At 37.5% G+C, this 18,135-nt stretch overlaps 1 protein-coding gene across 3 annotated transcripts in view; it reads right to left on the bottom strand.

Annotated features, from left to right (window-relative positions):
* Window positions 1-18,135, bottom strand: part of Ddr (discoidin domain-containing receptor 2) — a 433,820-nt gene that overhangs the window by 44,313 nt on the left and 371,372 nt on the right. For all 3 annotated transcript variants that reach the window (XM_031970341.2, XM_031970342.2, XM_076369034.1), the window contains 3 exons: window positions 15,540-15,691; window positions 12,391-12,704; window positions 1,240-1,431 (listed from right to left, as the gene is read on the bottom strand). In XM_031970341.2, the coding sequence (XP_031826201.2) occupies window positions 1,240-1,431; window positions 12,391-12,704; window positions 15,540-15,691 (658 nt within the window). The remainder of the gene's footprint in view (window positions 1-1,239; window positions 1,432-12,390; window positions 12,705-15,539; window positions 15,692-18,135) is intronic.

Below are 18,135 nucleotides of genomic sequence, written 5' to 3'. Positions count from 1 at the left end.
ACGGAGGTTACAACGGGGACGCCGCTCTACCGAGTGATTAAAAAAGTCAAGCATCACCCGACTGTACGGTTAACTGACACATTGTAATATATGAAACTAATTTACCACGCCTACGATTCGCGCGAAATATTTCGATGGAAAATTGCCCTGCCACGATTATCGATAAAAAGGTTATTTATTTGAGGCTTGAAATTTGTCATTCGATCAGAAGCAATCGACATTTATTAATTAAAATTTCATTTCGTTTCCTCTTCCCATCCATTTTTATCCTGGTTGTTAAATTTTTAAAGCTGCTTTGCGCATGTCGTGCAATTCATTTTATTTTATTTCATTGACCTTGACTCGTATACGAATAAATAATTCAGTATTGTAAACGTTTAATCATGATAATATTCTTAAAACAATTAATTTTGTTAATTTGTACAAACTGAATACACAAAATTAATTTTGTATACGGTGTATGAATTTTTTGTTAATGATGCGCGTAATGTTAAAAAGTGAAGAATATTTATCACGTTAACATTTTAATATACTAAATAAGATTCGATAGAATCAGGATTATCGTGTTGCGGTTAATTTTACCTTATTATTTAATCTTTTATTATATAACAGCCAATAGAAAAGAATTGATATGAAAGTTCAGTCTCGAATATGTAAAGATCAAACGGAGAAGGAAAATGAATGAATAATTAATAATTACGATTGGTCTTTGTCATCTTCAAGAACTAGCTTAAAAATTTCTAACACAACACGTGTTAATCCTACCGCAAAAAATTATACATTTCATTCTACTTCATGGAAATGATTAGAAAAATTACAATTTCCATGAAAATTAAGAAACAGCCAGTCTATAGAATTGAAACAAAAATTATAATTTCCAGTTAGAATTTCATACGTGTCTGGAGTGACGTTATCTTAATCGCATCTCTACAACCCAATATAATTACTCTACTATTAAACAACAATGTAAAGCAATTCGATTTCCACTCAAGTCAAGAAACTACCGACACAATTCACTGGAGAACCGAAACACTTGATCTTCGATCGCGACACCGTCGTCCGATCAGCCGATCGTCAGTCAACTTTATCATTTCCTATAATCAAGGCTCCGCCGCGCCGGCAGTGCAGGCAGTCTGAAAACGCAATCCCTTCCGGTCAATTTAATCCCCCTCCCCCCGGATTGTCAGTCCGTCAACCGATAAAATTGTTTCGATACTGAAACGCTGTAATTAGCCGTACCTGAGGGTCTTAGCAGTGTGCACGGTCGACGTTTCAGCGATGTGGCTCTGCAAATATTGATTCAAATCCCCGTACTCGCCGTTTTCCGATACGATGCACATGGGGTCGTCTTCGAGGCTGGCGCCGAGTAGCCGCGCGACATTCCGATCGGCCAGCCGTGCCAGTCTTTTTGCCTCCTGTTGAAATTCTATCCTGGAAAATACACGGGACACTCGGAAGTAATATCTTTATAGTCGGATGCCCTACCGACCGGCTTTGTATTCAATACGGGCGGGCGTGTATATATACTGGAAATAATGCGAGTACTCTGTCTGCGTATCGTATCGTTGTTCCCTGAGAGCTTGCTCTTGCTCCTCTCTTTCCGTCCAACTGCATCGGCGAACAGGTTGGGACCAGACGGATGGAAAGGGATCGTCGAGGGGGACGAGGCTGAAAAAACGGGAGAAAGGAGGGCATTGCAGCCGGCGGAAGCTACGTAACGCGGCCCACAGATAACAGCTACCGAGATTATCGTTTCAAGAACGCTCGCGAGTTTCATGTTTAATAGAGCTTTGCTGTTGTATTCCGCTTCTCTAATATTTATGATCCGGATAAGAGAAAGCCTGATGTTTCTGAGCCCCCCAAGGACTGCTTACCCTCGAACACGAGTGTTCGCGAATCGATCCAGTCGCAAGTGTATCGTATGCACATGCTTTTCACTTCGCGCGATGGACGTGGTCAATGGGTACTTTGACTTTACATTCTTCTTCTGTATTATTCGAAGGAAACGATGGTTATTGTTAGACGTTGGGTACTGTATCAGAAGTGTTCTGTGTTTTTATGAAACACCGTATAATTAAAATATTCGATGACTTTCAGTTTTATTGAAGCAACTGATCAGACAGTAAGAATTAATAGTTACATTAATTTGATGCAGTGCATGAGATGATGATTAGGCTTAGCCTCATATAACTTGTAATAGAAGAAAATAATTGTTTTAGTTCATTGGTTAATTAAGTAATTATAAATGTTCAAATCAACGTGTGACCTTATGACCGTTATTATAATTATCTCGTAAAACTTGAGAATTGGGAAGTTTATTTCGCGAGAATTTCTGTCAAGAGTTATTAATAAAATGTTGCTGCAAAATTTTTCATGATTTCTTGAGTTATGAAAATGGTTAAAGATTTTATATTCATATGTGTGTGTTAGTGGCGTGATATGTTGACTATGCAATACCGTTACTGCATTTTGCATTTGTTTCTAGAAAATACCTTTAGTTATTATGGACTGGGATTTTAATTAAGAAACTTTATTACGCCGAGCAATTTTGAGGCGCAAAGAACTTTGCGACTGTAACTGCGTGTGGTCGACATGCAAACAGGAGAGTGCGCTTCTCTGGAGATCAACGCAGTACTTTCAGGAAAAGGGAAACCAAATAAAACTTTCCGCCGGTGCGGAGTAAATTGCGATCTTCTAAAATTGTGCAATTGCCTTAATTTGCTTACATGCCGAACGAGCGGAACATCAAAAATTACTTGATGTAGGTCTAAAAACTTCTCGGAAACATCTGGTCCAATTGTAGAACCGAGAAACTGACAATCTTTGATTATACATGCGTGTACAGCTGCATGTTAACGAGAAATAATATTAATGACATACATACATTATAGATACTATAAGAAACTAAAAGTAAACAATTTTCCTTATCATAATAAAATTTCACCGGTTCACAAAGAAACTAGCAACTTTGTGGAATTTGTTTAAAATACTCATTACATTAAAATAAGAAAAAGGGAAAATTACATGCATCTGAAATTCCACAGCCCTGTAGCAAGCGAGTGAGAGTCAAAAGATGCACGAGTCAAAGAAAAGATTGCATAATCCTGCAGATCAAAAGTTTATGATCATTTATTTCGTGAAAAGAAATCTTGAATATTTTAATGGAAAATATATAAAACGAATTTTCATACATACCAAAATAATATATACAATTGCAGATAAACGATGAGATTACAATAACTAATTTGTATTTATTTGTGATTATCGTTCGAAATTATTTCATGCGTCTTTCGTCGACATAGGTCTTTTTTTAAAAATAACAATATTATGATTGAACATTTATATACTTAGTGTAATATTCGAGAAGAATTATGGTAGACACGAAAAGCTCTATATTTTGTAAAACCGATAAAAATGTATGAATTCAACGAAAACATTAATGTAATGTTATTACACAAATAATAATGTTAACAAAATTATACCAATGCAAATTTTACATTATTTTATTCTTGCAAAACAGGTTGAGATAAACAATCGAATAGTGGAAATTTCTCATAAAATAATAGTCTATTTTGTAATAAAGTGAATCTGAGATGTGTTTGCTTTGTTAACAATAACTGCTCAGCAATAAGTATAGTAAACCAACATCACCCGTAAAGATGAAATAAATGAAATGAAATTTAATTTGCAAAAACATCCGCATAGCAGTCGCAACTTTCCCATGCAGCATATTTAGACTCGCATTCGCGCAACACGGTCGTTTCACCTTTCACCATGGAACGCGTTGACGAAATTTGCACGGGAGCCTGTCGCGCACCGTGCGCGACCCGAGAAACGTATTCGTAATTCAAGCTGTAATTTGCAATATTGTTTTGACACGATGTAACCACGCGAAATTCGCGAACGAGCTTTTGTCACGAACGATATCAATTAATGAAGAGGAGGGCGCAATTAGCGAAACCGGCACGACACGGTGCACACGAGCACGCCTCGTCGTTCGAAAACTGGGCGCATTCTTCGCGCGATCGACGAACCGTTTCCGACAGTTCCCTTGCCGAAACACGGTTCGCGTGTCCCGGGTAAGATAATCATCAGATTTTCATACGAGACGCGCGTTAACGAGAGTTTCTCTAGTTTCGCGGGGGAAGAACTATAACGAAACCAACGAAGAAAGAGCAGGAACGCATGGTGCAGCAGAAAAACCGTAGGGACATTACGGAATTTGTTGAATATATTGACATTGTACATTTCCTCTTATTTATCATTTTCACTTCCCAGAAATTTGGTGGTCTAGATTGTCGTATTAACTGGAATAAATTGTTAAATTATTTTTTATGGCAATACTATTTTCTATGTATATTTGCATTCTGGATAGAATTGAAGTCGATAGGATTATAGTAACATCATAGAAGAGTTATTAGATATACTAATATACTTATAAATATGTGTGACTTAGTACAGCTTCCTTTATTGTTGGTGAATTTAATATCATTAGTCGCTGTGCGTTTAAGTAGCGTGTATTACACAAAGCGTTGGCTGATACTTAAGTGCTACCCACATGGGTCGTCGCGTTGCGTTATCGTAGCGTATTGAAGTGACAACACCGTATTGAATATGCGTATTGCATATGGCGTACGAAAGCGACGATATGCGTACGCTTTGCGTACCAAAGGGACGACGATGTGTGTACGCTTTGCGTGCCAAAGGTACGACGATTGGGCGAAATGTTGGCGTATTTTGTGTACGGTATTAATTAATTACAGTACAGTTGTAATGTTGAATAGCATATTAGTTGTGAAAATATTATTAATTTAAAGAATGTGGAATGACGAGGAGGACGTAATCTCCATGTATTGTTATACAATATGTATAATTATATTATATGTAATATGTATTATTATATATAATATTATTATAATCTATCTTTCTCATTGGATGTTTTTCTTTTTAAGTATTTCACAAATGATCTATCTATTTCGTCAGTATTTGATTCTTTCTTTTTCTACAGACTCTTGCTTTATTTGAATTTGCAGAATTTTGAATTTCTATTAAGTCCTCCATCTTCGGTTTCTTTCGTGCTGCGACGTCAGAAGGTAGAATTGGAATACAATTTTATGACACCTCGTTAGCAACGGAATCAGGAAATTATTGAATCGTGGCAGTAACTTATTTTTTTTACATAAATGAATTTATGGACGGTCTGCGGAGAGCATTATATTCTTTTACATTCGGTTTTGAACTCTTCACTTCTGGTTATGCAATTTAGAACAGTGTTTTCAACCTTATTTCCATCAGTGAAAGATAGCATAATTTTACACGGACCGGTAATACGTTGTACTTACATGTCATCACAAGAGTGCATTAGAAATACACAAAATTTAATACTTATTTTCGAAACACATACTTTCATTCATTTGAACACAAATTATTAAACAATGTGATACTAAACAGAACGCTGTAAATGTGTTATCGAACAGTTGCGATCAATATTTAAAAAAAGCAGAACTTATAATTATGCACTATTATAGTTGTACATTCTTATTTATAATATTATAATTATATATATTTTCAATAGGCACTCTTTTGCAAAACGGTGATGGATAAACACTATACACCATTCTGCGTTGTCCTGATTTATCTGGTCGCTTTTCGAGCGCGTCGCGCTGGTAGCAAGCGATATGTCGCGTGGGAAAAGAAAGAAAATTAAATGAAAAAAGAGAAAAGATACGAGCAAGACAGAACAAACGAACACAATTGTACTTTCCAAGCATCCCGAGCTTCTCGTCAACGATACACGTCCCGCGACCGTTGTGCCGAGCGGAGGAACCTGTAATCCCCGATCTTGTCTACCCGGATGATCCGTTTGCCGCGCCGGCGATAACGCGTCGCCTGTTCTCCGGAACACGCTTTATCATGCACATCCGCTTTTGCATCCTTGGCTTCGAAAAGGACGGGAGAAGTTTATGGACACAGGTACGTGGATTGAAGAAGTGCTGCAGTTTGTGAATTAATACGGTCCACTCTCATTTGCGATTTCTCTTGGCTAAGCTACTGGTTTTTGTTCCCTATAATCCAGATAAAGAGTTACTTTGTTCGTTGTATCTCTTAAAAGGTGTAACATGAATTTTGAAAACTTTTGAAGCATTTGAGTGCGAAAGAAGGTAATCTCGTGTTGTATGAACAATGCTACTGTAGTTTTTGCAAACTCCACCTGTACTGAATAATAAAAGTTGCTTAGACTTATAATATTACAATATTATAGATAACATTTACTTATAATAAGGATATATGTATACAAAATTATGTACTTTACATTTTTTTTACACAGATAGAAGAAAACTGTACTGCACTCAAACGGTTATATTTAGAAAATCAGGAAGTTAACCTTTCCTTTTATATTTCTCAAATCAATTTGAGGCTAATTGTAATTGTTATTCAAAGGAGTCTCGGCCATAATACATACATGAACCAATTGTCGTGAATTACAGGAAGTTAAAAAATCTATATTTCTTAAAATCTAAACTAAAAAAGTCAAAATATTTTGTATCCTATTAAACAGTAATCCTCTTTATCTTGAACCGTCAGAAAAATTCGAATTATTCACTGAAACAGTGTTTCCATCCTCCTAGAGAAGTATGTGCTAGTCGCCTCTTACGTTACAGCCGTCGAACGGTAGCTTAAAAGTGTACAGAGGCAATGGCAGCCATTCACTCGCGGCACTCGGCCCGAGAGTAATGGCGGCTCAATTTCGGCACGTCTTTGTTATTGGCCGTCTAATTTCTTCGTCCCGTGGCTGAGTCAGTAACAAAAACGTGTCAAAACTGAGCTGCCATAAGGGCCTATGCACATAAGCGACGCGACCCCGTCGCGATCTCGTGACGATAACACTGGTATTTTAAGTACATGTACCACATATACAGAGCAAATTTCATCTTACACAATATACACATTTAAAGAAGAAAGAAATATATTTGTCCTTGTCGTATATGTAGTACACGTTCGTAAAATCGCCAAACGCTGCGGCGCCGCAGAGTGGACGTATCCTTTTGCCCCTGTGCACTTTTAGCCTTTTGCATTCGGAAGTTTCTCGTTAGAAATATTTAACATTTTTTGATGAGACAAAGATGATATCCTTGAAACTAACTCGAACAAAAATCACAAGTGCATTGAAGAACAAAGCTATTTTATACCGATATTTCACGTATCGAGGCATTGTACAAAGTTCAAAATTAAATATCAGATTTTATAGTTTTACTGCGTCAAATCAAGTGGTAACTGATATTCACCTCCCTAGGTGTTGTTAAACACAATTCCAGCTCCCTATTATTGAAGCAAGATGCCGTTCCTCTTGGATCGCATCTCCAACAATTACAACGCGGTATCGTAACAGATCAGATATCGATAAAGCGTCGCTCATAATTACACTCTAAATGAAACGGGCGACGCGTTACTGAAACATTCATTCGAGTCTCCGGATACAGTGGCTCGGAACTATTAAACGACCGATATTTTACGGCGATCGAAAGTCTGGGAGTTATAGAACAACGCCGCGCCGGTGAATTATACCAGCCGATTATGGAGTGTTACTCTGATTCATTTATCCGGCGTAGAATAGCGCGAAGGGGTGTTGGAGGGCGGAGTAAAGAGGCAGGTCCATGGAAGGGAAATAATGGAAATATAGGACATCGATAGAAAATTATCCCAATCGATTATATCTAGAGCGGCACGTTAACGCGATAATTCGATAATGTGGCGCAAAGTGATTTCAAATATAATAACACAGGCCGCGCATTAATTTGCCGCGACACGATAATGCGAAAGGTGTTTAAACGGGCGGCGGACTGGCGGTATAATCGAATAACTCCGGGCCGGGACGCTATTATTTTTCCCGACGCGCACGGGTCTTAACGACGTAACACCGATACCGTGTTACCCGCCGCGATTCATCGGCAGTTTCGTAATTGACTGTATCGAGCTCCCGATTCGACCCAGATATCCTTTGAAACCGACTGAACTCTCCGGGGAATTATTTAAACGGCCTGCGAATCACGGGGCAATAACGGACCGGAAAGTTCGAACGTCTAATGCCAATATTGATTTCACGTCAAAATTTTCGCCGGCTATATCGCGCCGTGAAAAACGAACGAGAAGTCGGACGCCTAGAAAGTTTTATTCGAAACAGTAATTGACTCGCTGGCCGGCTTGATCTCGAATTTCCGCGTTCAGAGACACTGCACCCTATCGGCCAGATTCATTTGGAACCATAAATGTCTGTCCGATGCGGCGATGGGATTCTTCTCTGATACAGAGACGCTGATAATAATTATTTAAACGTAAATTAGTAGATTTATGAGTTAGCGATATAATAGTTGGATTGTTTATTAATTTATTTTTATATTTCCAATTTATTTAATATTCATAATTAGAATATTAGTTGAATTAAATCGAGCACCATTTGATTTAGTTGAAGATAAATCTCAATTAATATCTGGTTTTAATACTGAATATTTACATTAATTTTTATAGCTGAATATTTAAGAATTATATTTGTTAAAGTTCTTACAGTAACATTATTTTTTAGAGTAGAATTAATATGTTTAATGTTTGATATTTATTCTATAATCCGTGTGATTTTAATTATTAAAGTTCGTTGTACAGTGTGGAGCAATAACTATTATCACCTCAGATATCTTCGAAGTTATAAGTTTCACAGAAATATTTTCTGAAATAAAATCGATATGTTTTTGCTTCCGTATCATGATAGAGGATCTCAAAACGAATTCAACGACCCATTATATAAGGTCATTGAAGGTCATAGAAAGTAGGGAAAGGCGATAATACTTACGGTTTTGGTAGTAAGTGAAACATACGTTTATAGTAGGTGTTCGAAGTGGTGACCATCACTGTCAATGCAACATTAGATTCTTTTTACAATTGACTGACTTGCGAGTCTTATAGCGTAAGAACTTATTGACGCACAGGCTGCAATAATTCGCTGTTGCATGCCGTAAGGTGTAGTTGGTATTTCTTTGTACACTTTATCTTTCAGTGTTCCCCACAGGAAGAAATCTATAGGTGTTAAATCTGGTGAACGAGCTGGCCACAATATTGGATCGCCGCGTCCAATCCAACAACAGTGATGGTCATCACTTCGAACACCTACTATAAACATATGTTTCATTTACTACCAAAACCGTAACTATTATCGCCTTTCCCTACTTTATATGACCTTCAATGACCTTATGTAATAGGTCGTTAAATTCGTTTTAAGATCCTCTATCATGATATGAAAGCAAAAACATGCCGATCCATTCAAAGAATTGAAGTTGACATTCAAATGTACGAAGTAACTACACCTGCAAAAAAACTATTATCGCCACCGGACGACTCCCTTCGTACTGTGCAATTTTATTTCTGTGAAACTTATAATTTCGATGATATCTGAGGTGCCCCATATAATAGTTATTGCCCCACCCTGTATATATGCATAGATGCGTTAGCGATCGGTGTACCACTTTCAGCTACTTTTATGATTACTGCGTTTATCGAAATTTGAATTATCACTAATGCATGTAAAATTGAAAAAATAATTGTAAAAACAATTCAATCGATAATATGTATATATTTCTTTATTGGAACGTACGAATATACAAAATTATAATGTAAACAAGTGATGTAAACGTTTCGAATCTATTTCAAAAATACGAAAAACTACGGTAAGCGAAGGCATTCTCATTTTTCTTTCTTCAATTAACCTGATTAACCTGAATAATATAGTCATTATACTGTATTAGACTTAACTATTATGCCCACCTATTATCATATTTATGTATAATAAAATATAATTATTACCATATTACTTTATTCAATTGATGTAAAAAGTATGCAATTATATAAATTGGTTAAACAAGTGGTTATATAGATATTACGAAAGCAAAAAAAAAACGAATGAAATTGGAAAAAAAGGAGAAGAAAAGGGACTAAAATTACAAACAAAGAAGCAGCACATAAAATTAAATTAGCAACAAAGAAAATAAAATTAGGGAAAAGAAGAAAAGCAAAATAGTAAAAGAAACATAATATAGAAAGACAAAATTAAAACCTAGAAAATAAAATTATACAATTGTATTAAGTAAGATGCGTCCAAAAGAAACGCATTATAAAAATTTACGACAAAGATTATTAAAATATAATTCAATATGAAATTCAATTTTATAAAAATCATTAGAGATTATAGAAATAATGAAATATTAATTGCTTATTATTTTTTACTTATTAATTATCTAACTTTGTTAGGACAACAAGGGGACAATTTTACGATACGGGAAAATATTCATAGAGACGTTCATAACCGTTAGCTTTACATTCGGTACTTTAGCAGGCGTGCCTGCAGCCAATATGCGGCACATAAGGGTTCAGCTTAGAGATCAACCATTGTCTATTTTTTCACTTTAGCCCAGGTATCGTAAAGTCGTGTTCCATAGGGTCCGTTAGAATTTCAAAAAAAAGTGTTCTCAAGGATCTTGACCTAACGAATTTCCCCAACGTTGCCAAACATTCGTCCAGCGTTGCGACCAACTCCGTCACCCCCGCTCCAGGGAAATACCGCGCTACGGGCATACTGGAAGGGGACGATACAGGAGTGGTTATCATACTTAGGAAGGGATGGAAAAACGCCCCTGAGGCCCACCTTCGTACATCGAAAAGGAGGGAATGGGCCCAGGAGGATTATAAAAACCCTTCAGAGAGTTGAGAATCAGACAGAAACAGCATCAGTACAGTTAGAACACAGATTAGAAACAAACCAGAATCAGAATCAGTTGAGAATTAGAAACAGGAACACGTTCATTTAGCAACCGTGTCCATGCAGGAACAAATTCGAACCGCTTCAGAAAACCTCCATTCAGTCAATCAGTCATTAGAACTCTTAGTCTATTCAAAAGTACTTGTGACAGTCAGAGTGCTTAACAAACTTCGTAATAAACTATATTTCAAAATTGATGGTATCAAGTACCTTATTAAATTATATACTTTTTTTATGTTACATATATTGTTAAAAGTACTTAAAACACTAAAGCTTAGAATGGCTACAAATGACACCATTACTCAAAAAACTAATTCAATCCTAAGAAGTATAAGATTATCTAGTTTGAAGTTATATCGACTATTAAACTATATACTGTGAATATTTTCAAGAAACAGTGTTTACTCATCACATCGCAATGATCATACAGTTAAAAATTAAAATTAAAGAGAACTTAGATGTTCGGGCCGATTTGTACGGGGTTTATGGCAGGGATTAGAAGCACAGCTATTTTTGAGAATTCGTAAATTTAGTTTCTTTTTGCCATCTGGACGACACTCGCCGGATGGTACGCTCTTTCCAATTTTTACTCTTTGTCACAGCATTTGTCGATGCCTTTAGTTTCTTGCACGCATTTTTCGTTGGTCTCAATAGTTATTGCCCTTCTGTAAACCTTCACGGCCTGAGCATGTCAGCAAGAACCATGGGTCGCCCAACGGTTTCCGCGGCCGATGCAGGGTCAGGAAACCGTCTCTGGTGTTGACCAGATGCGTCGTCCACCATCGCCGAATTCTAGAGTCTCTCCCCCCTTGGAAAATTTCACGACCCCTTCCTCAAGGAAACACGCCGAGGGCGTAAAGGAAGGGGTGCCTTCTAACTTAAGTTCGCTAATTGGACTTTCCCAAAAATTGGAAGAACCAATCAGTGGACAATTGCAAATTCCAAGGGGCAGCTGAGAAGCACTCGCGAGTTCGAAATACATTCGTATAGCAACCACCGACTAGAAGAGACACACTTCAAAAACTTGTAAACCGGCTAAGTTGTACAAATACAGTCCACTACATTTTCGCTAAGTCGCGAGTTCTAAATCATTCACGGGATAGACCGCGACCCCCAACATTAGAAAATATCATACCATAAATACTCCAAAATGTAAAAGAATGTTACTCAACGCCTACAAGGGTACCGCTCACCTTGACAACACTGCCATAAAAACAAAATCACCACTAATTTTATGAACCAATGCTTCAGAACATAGTTACTAAATAAATGTTTCGATTTATTAAGAGAATATTATTGTCGTTTTAACATATGCACCTTGCAGTGCTTCAACTTGTATGTATAAATTACTAACACGACTCCGTCATAAACAAAGAAGAGATTAAGCACATATATCATTGACAGTTTTATGAGCATCGAACCATAATGCATCATCGACACTTTATCGAATATTCAACGTTCAACTATCCCGCGAAGTCTCGCGGTAGAGCGAGCTCCGTCGACTTTCGCGATTATTTGCTTAATACCGGCAAATTTCGGGTTAATACGCGCCGCGGAGGCAGTTGATGATAATACAAGATCCTTACCTAAGCGCATCCGAGGAGCCGGGTCTCAGGGACTTAACGATCACGAGGTCGCTGCTGGTGTTCCGGAAAACTTCGTCGTATCCGGGAAACCTGTCGACCTCGCAAATGTGAACGTCGCCGAAGTATCCGCAGCCGAGGTTTTCAACGATGTTGAGCTTCTCCCGGGGGAAGTCTAAGATGCACTCGGGCACCTCGTCTTCCTCCTCCGTAAGCATATCCTCGGGACTGTAGCTTGTCATGCTACTAGAGGCTTTCGCGCTCATTGGCGGTGGCGTGCTCGGTGTGGGTGATGGCGGCAACGGTGGTAGAGAATTCTGTAATAAAAGGCAAATGCGCCGATGGAAAAGACTGGGAATATTTGCAGAGATATCAGCCACAAATGATATATCGTATTCTTCATTGGGTCTAATACGTTTTTTTGCGAACTACATTGTTGACGTTCAATTTGGAGTCTTATGATAGCTGGATAGAGCTAATACAAGTTCCAAACAGTCCCAATTTTTAAATTTCGAATTACAAGTTTGATTTCTTAAAGCGATGCAAATTGTTGTTAATAAAAGAATCAATTTTGAAAGTTGTTTAAGATAAGAAGCGGATAATTCAGTGTTTTAGCCTTTAATCAATGGTACTCGTGACAAACGCAGTTTCCAGTGCCATAAAGATTTAAAGCACTCATTATAGATGTTAATTCAGTATGCAATCTAAGGTAACAACAATGAAATTAATGTTATTGAAAATTGTTAAGTATATAACTTTATGTTTTAGAGAAGTATGTAGCAAGCAAACAGCTAGAATAGTTTTATATGTGTATGTATCTTATATTTATTATAACTGGTTCGTCCAATATGTTTGTATTTATAAATTGTGATCGCTAATACTAGAAAATATTCAAAACACATGAAATATCTATAATGCGTTTACGAGAATTAAATCAATACTAGTTTATTTTATTTAATATTTGTCAGAATCAGAAGAAAAATAGTATTCAAAAATGATCAAATCAGTTATTCGACATAATATATTATTAGACTTAATATAATACGTTAATACCATACCAGAAGTGATTTTAATTTAAAAAGCTTATACTCTCCACATACACTTTTATAAGTCACAGGCACTTCCATGATATAATTCTGCCTCGTACTACGTTTTATAGGAGTTTAACTGGAGTTCATTTGGTCTCACTAAATGCTTCGTTCGTTGCGTTACCCCAACGAATCCCCCAAGTATTTAATTACCACATTTGTATTATTCATGAACCCGTTATCAGTACACCCTTCCATTCAATTATTTTTACGTTACCCCCGGCCTAAGAGCAATTAGGAAGCGAACGTATAAAAATTGTCGATCGATCTTTCTATGGTAAATACACCAGCGATTAACAATAGTCAACTTAAAAGGCTAGAATGAGGAACGATACTGTAATCAGATGAAAATACGCGTAAAGCCTCGGAGAACTTAAGTAATCAATAAACACACCCTTTATATTATCGCTCGGTAATCTGTGTGTGCCCACGAAAGACGTTTCTCTTGGGCGTCTCGCATTAGTTATGATTGATAGTACCTACACGTTACTGCCTTGTTTTTCATCCATTAAGCTTCATTATTTTCCGTTCGAGGTATTTTAACAGCGCACGATAAATTCCTAAGGCGAGAAATTATTTATTGTAATCATGCTTCTAGCAAGAAAAAAATACGTTTTTGCCACGATTACAGTTTTATCGGCTTCAAAATCAAATTATACAAGTGCGGTCAGAAGAATATAAAACTCTTTAATATTAAACCTAGTTTGAAATTAAGAATTTCAAAGTAATTTATCTTATTGAATCTAATTAAACAATAAACTAATGTGTTTTGAAAGATATACTGACTCGAGGTGAATCAAGTTGTGAAGTAGGAGCAGTTACTAGAAAGCTACATCATCAAGATCTAAAATGCTAAACTTCAGAGTGCTGAACTCCAGATTAACCAAAGACCACCTAGATCCAAGGATCCAAAGATCTTAGTACAGAATCCCTCAAATCTATTTACTAAATCCACAGAACACTTCAAGTCCTTAAAACATATTTAATTCCTTTAAAGTTTGTACATCCTCAGATTTGGCACCCTGAACCCGAAGATGCTGAATCAAGTGTTCAGACAGTCTCAAACATAGATTCTCGAATTCTGACAATTCGACGATTGGATTCAATAGGTCTTTGTTATTTTTAAAGATACGTCAAACGTCTTAAAGACGAAGTTACCTTGATTGTTTTTAATTAAATAACCTACTTTCTCTATAGATCGATAGAGTATCAAATTCTGCGTATCAAATTGTTGACATTCATGTGTTCTAAACTTGATATTTAATGATATATTAGCAATAGTTTGATCCGCGTAAAACAAATGTTTCTGAGTGTCCATTCACGAAGATGGCAGTTTTTATCTTACAATGTTTATCAATATGGTAACCTTAAAATCTCTAAAAAAAAAATGACAAAAAACAGATATCTTATTGGTATCACGAGAGCCCCACTAAACCATTCAACTCTGTCCTTAAGATATTTGACGTATCTTTAAAAACAACAAAGACATTTCAGGTGGCAACGTTAGGTGACTCACCCTGTATATTAAAGTTCGTATAGTGCAATTCCGAAACGTGCAATTCCGATATTTTCAATCCATCAAACATTATCGAATATTCGAGTATCATCGAGTTCACAGAACACAAATTGCAAATAAGGCCACTGAATTCTCTCGAGAACAATAACACCAAATGCAGTGGCCAATGAGGTACAACTGGAAATTCCGATTTACCATTTCTCGGCGAGTCGTGCCGCAGGATCTCGCGCAGAAATAACAAGACTTCCAGGGACAAAGTTCAGGGGAAATTAAATTAAAGCGAAAGCCGGAACAGCGGCGGTAGCGAAATAACACGGAATTAAGAGGAGCCGTTGGATAAGCTCGCGGGCAGCAACCCTCGAAAGGGAAACGATTCAAGTGGCCGCCACCGCTGCTGCCGCCGCCGCGTGCCGCGATCGCGTTGTAAGATCCTACAGTCACGAAGTGGTGTTTGACACAGTTTCAAGCCCGAAGTGGCCCGCATTAATGCCCTGGGAAGGGACTAATCGTCGCGGATCGCATGTCTGCCGTACATTTTTGATACTCACCTTGCAGATCTCCGTACTGGCGTAATACTTTTCCGGCGGCGGTGGTATGGGCGGCGGGTTAGAAGGATATTCTTGAACCGGGGGAATTGGCCTGGCAAGATTGATCGCCGTGTTCAGCAACAGCGGAATAACCGGCTGCACCTCCGTGATCCCTGTCCGACGATACCGTGAAACGGGAAAGGGAAAAAAGAAATTTTGACAAGGTTAGAGACACGATGGGCACGACGCACGGAAAGGAACAGTTCGTCGCTCGACTCTCGACGTTCATTGCGGGTTGCATGCATCAACTCTTTTTCCCGGCTGCTTCCGTTTCTTTTTCTATTAACGACCGCGACACGGTTTTGTTTTATTGGGACACAGTGTCGCCCGTCATGCCCGTCCCCGCGTTTCACATGATTTACTCTTATCTTTATAGGACGGAACCGTTGATCTCGCGCACTGATCGGGAGCCATGTGATTCTGCAATTAAACCTTTTTCTCGGCGTGTTTGCATTTGCATCCGGGAACGATTTTTAAGCGACGTTTTCGAGGAAGTTTCGCCTCCATTGTGCCACGACTTGAACAATTATTAATGTTAACCGAGTGAAATGCAGTTTCGAACTGAGATTTAACGAAGTGACAAATGGTTCTATTAGCTTGTTTTGCACATCAAGAGGTTGGTATTCTTGATTGATGCACGCTGTTCATGCATACAGTGATTATGAACGATTAGAATGTACATGTTCATTTGTGGAGGCTTACTATTTGCAGAGGGCACACCGTTTCCCACGATAAACTGATTATAAAGTTGCTTAAAGCGAATTATTCCAGACGGATTTTCCATATTTCAGTATACGTGCAGTTAACCCGGGCCGTTTTAAATTGAACTCGAAACGAAGCTTTCTGGAAAGTTCGTTTAAACTTACCATGGAGATTATAGCTTAACGGAAGAGTCATTTAGCTCACGCTACTGTTAAAATTGTTTTTACTGCTACTGTTCCGTACCCAGAAAACTTCTGACAGCCATGCTTGACCGCAATTCGTTAAAAAGCACTAGAAAACGCAATTGTTTGAAATGCACTGTGTCGTCAAATATCATAGCACAAGCAAAATTAAAACAGAACCTAGCAATACAAAATTTCCTTAAATTTATTCAAACGATGATCAGTAATTTAGCACTATAGATCAGAAATATATCCATATTATTTACAAGAAGTGAATAGATATTTACGAAATCAAATTTTATAACAAATTAATCATTGACCTTTTTGCACGGACCAAGGTTTCATATAAACTAGCCTTCATTCCATACGTTCCATACAACAAGATTTTAACATAATACACATCATGCACAAAATCCTCTGCTGCCCGACTTAATTATCCACTGTGGATTTTGTCTCACAATGATCCTTAATGCAAACAGCAATTACGAAAATCTAATCGGTCGTGCAAAATGTTCGAACGTGAAATGTTGCCGTATTGGTGATAATGGTTACAGTCACGAGAAACCCGTCGAGATATTTAAAATCGATTAAGGACGTGCCGTCGGCTGTACAGAGGGCCGATAAATCACGTGGAAGTTTCTAATGATTTGTGTTCATGTAAGTATTGGCTTAAGTGCCACGAACTCTATAATAATCTGTCGACCATTACCCTGTAATTTAATTCGAACGCTGCCCGCCTGCATATCGCGTTAGGTGTTGCGTTTATCGTCGCGGCCGGCGACTATAGTCCACCACGGTTTTACGTAATTTTAACCAAACGCAAACTCGATAATGCACCGCAGCGCAAACCCGCTCATTCCGAGTTTTCACCGCCATTTAATTAAAACAAACAACGTTGTAATAAATATCGAGGGCAGTCCGATTCCGCGCAACGAAATTCTACGGCTATTAATGATCGACATCGCCCAGCAGCGGAACTGTGAATTGATAATCGCTGGAACCGAAATGCTTCTTCCGCTCGGGAACGATTTAGAGCGGCTTAATAATGCACGCATTAAGTTTCGAAGGCTCAACGTCCAATTAGCACGTTGGATTCCAACAATTCACAAGTCACGTTCCAACCCGATATGTCGTGATTAAATATCGAATGTTTCTATTTCAGTCTGTTACTGAATTTTCAGTGAACTGTTGCATCGTTTAAGTCATCGGAAGTAATGTATTATACCGAATGATAAATACAATAATTTGTATTTGTGATAGACATAATGTCCTTTCCCAGATTGGCACCGTATACTCTATCGTACATTAATTAATATATTTAGCGTATGCGCGTGACTGACAGGGTGTCATGTACTTGCACGACTGTACTCGTATTTTAAATGTATTTTAGCAATATGAATGAAATCACATAATTTGGTTCGAACAGCGAATGGATTAACGAGTAAATAAAAATTATTCAGCAATACGAATGAAATCACATAATATGGTCCGGCAATCGAATAGGTTAATGAATAAATAGAAGTTATTTGTTAATAACAAAAGACAACGTTAAATATAATAAACATGCCAAATGACAGAGCATTAATACGATAACACAATAAAATCTAAATAAAATAACAATGATAATAACAATCGTACAATGATTAAAATAAGGAAAACCTGAATTTTAAAAT

Source organism: Nomia melanderi, chromosome 7 (assembly GCF_051020985.1).
Source record: "Nomia melanderi isolate GNS246 chromosome 7, iyNomMela1, whole genome shotgun sequence".
Classification (NCBI taxonomy): domain Eukaryota; kingdom Metazoa; phylum Arthropoda; class Insecta; order Hymenoptera; family Halictidae; genus Nomia; species Nomia melanderi.
This window is presented reverse-complemented; position numbering and strand designations above follow the sequence as displayed.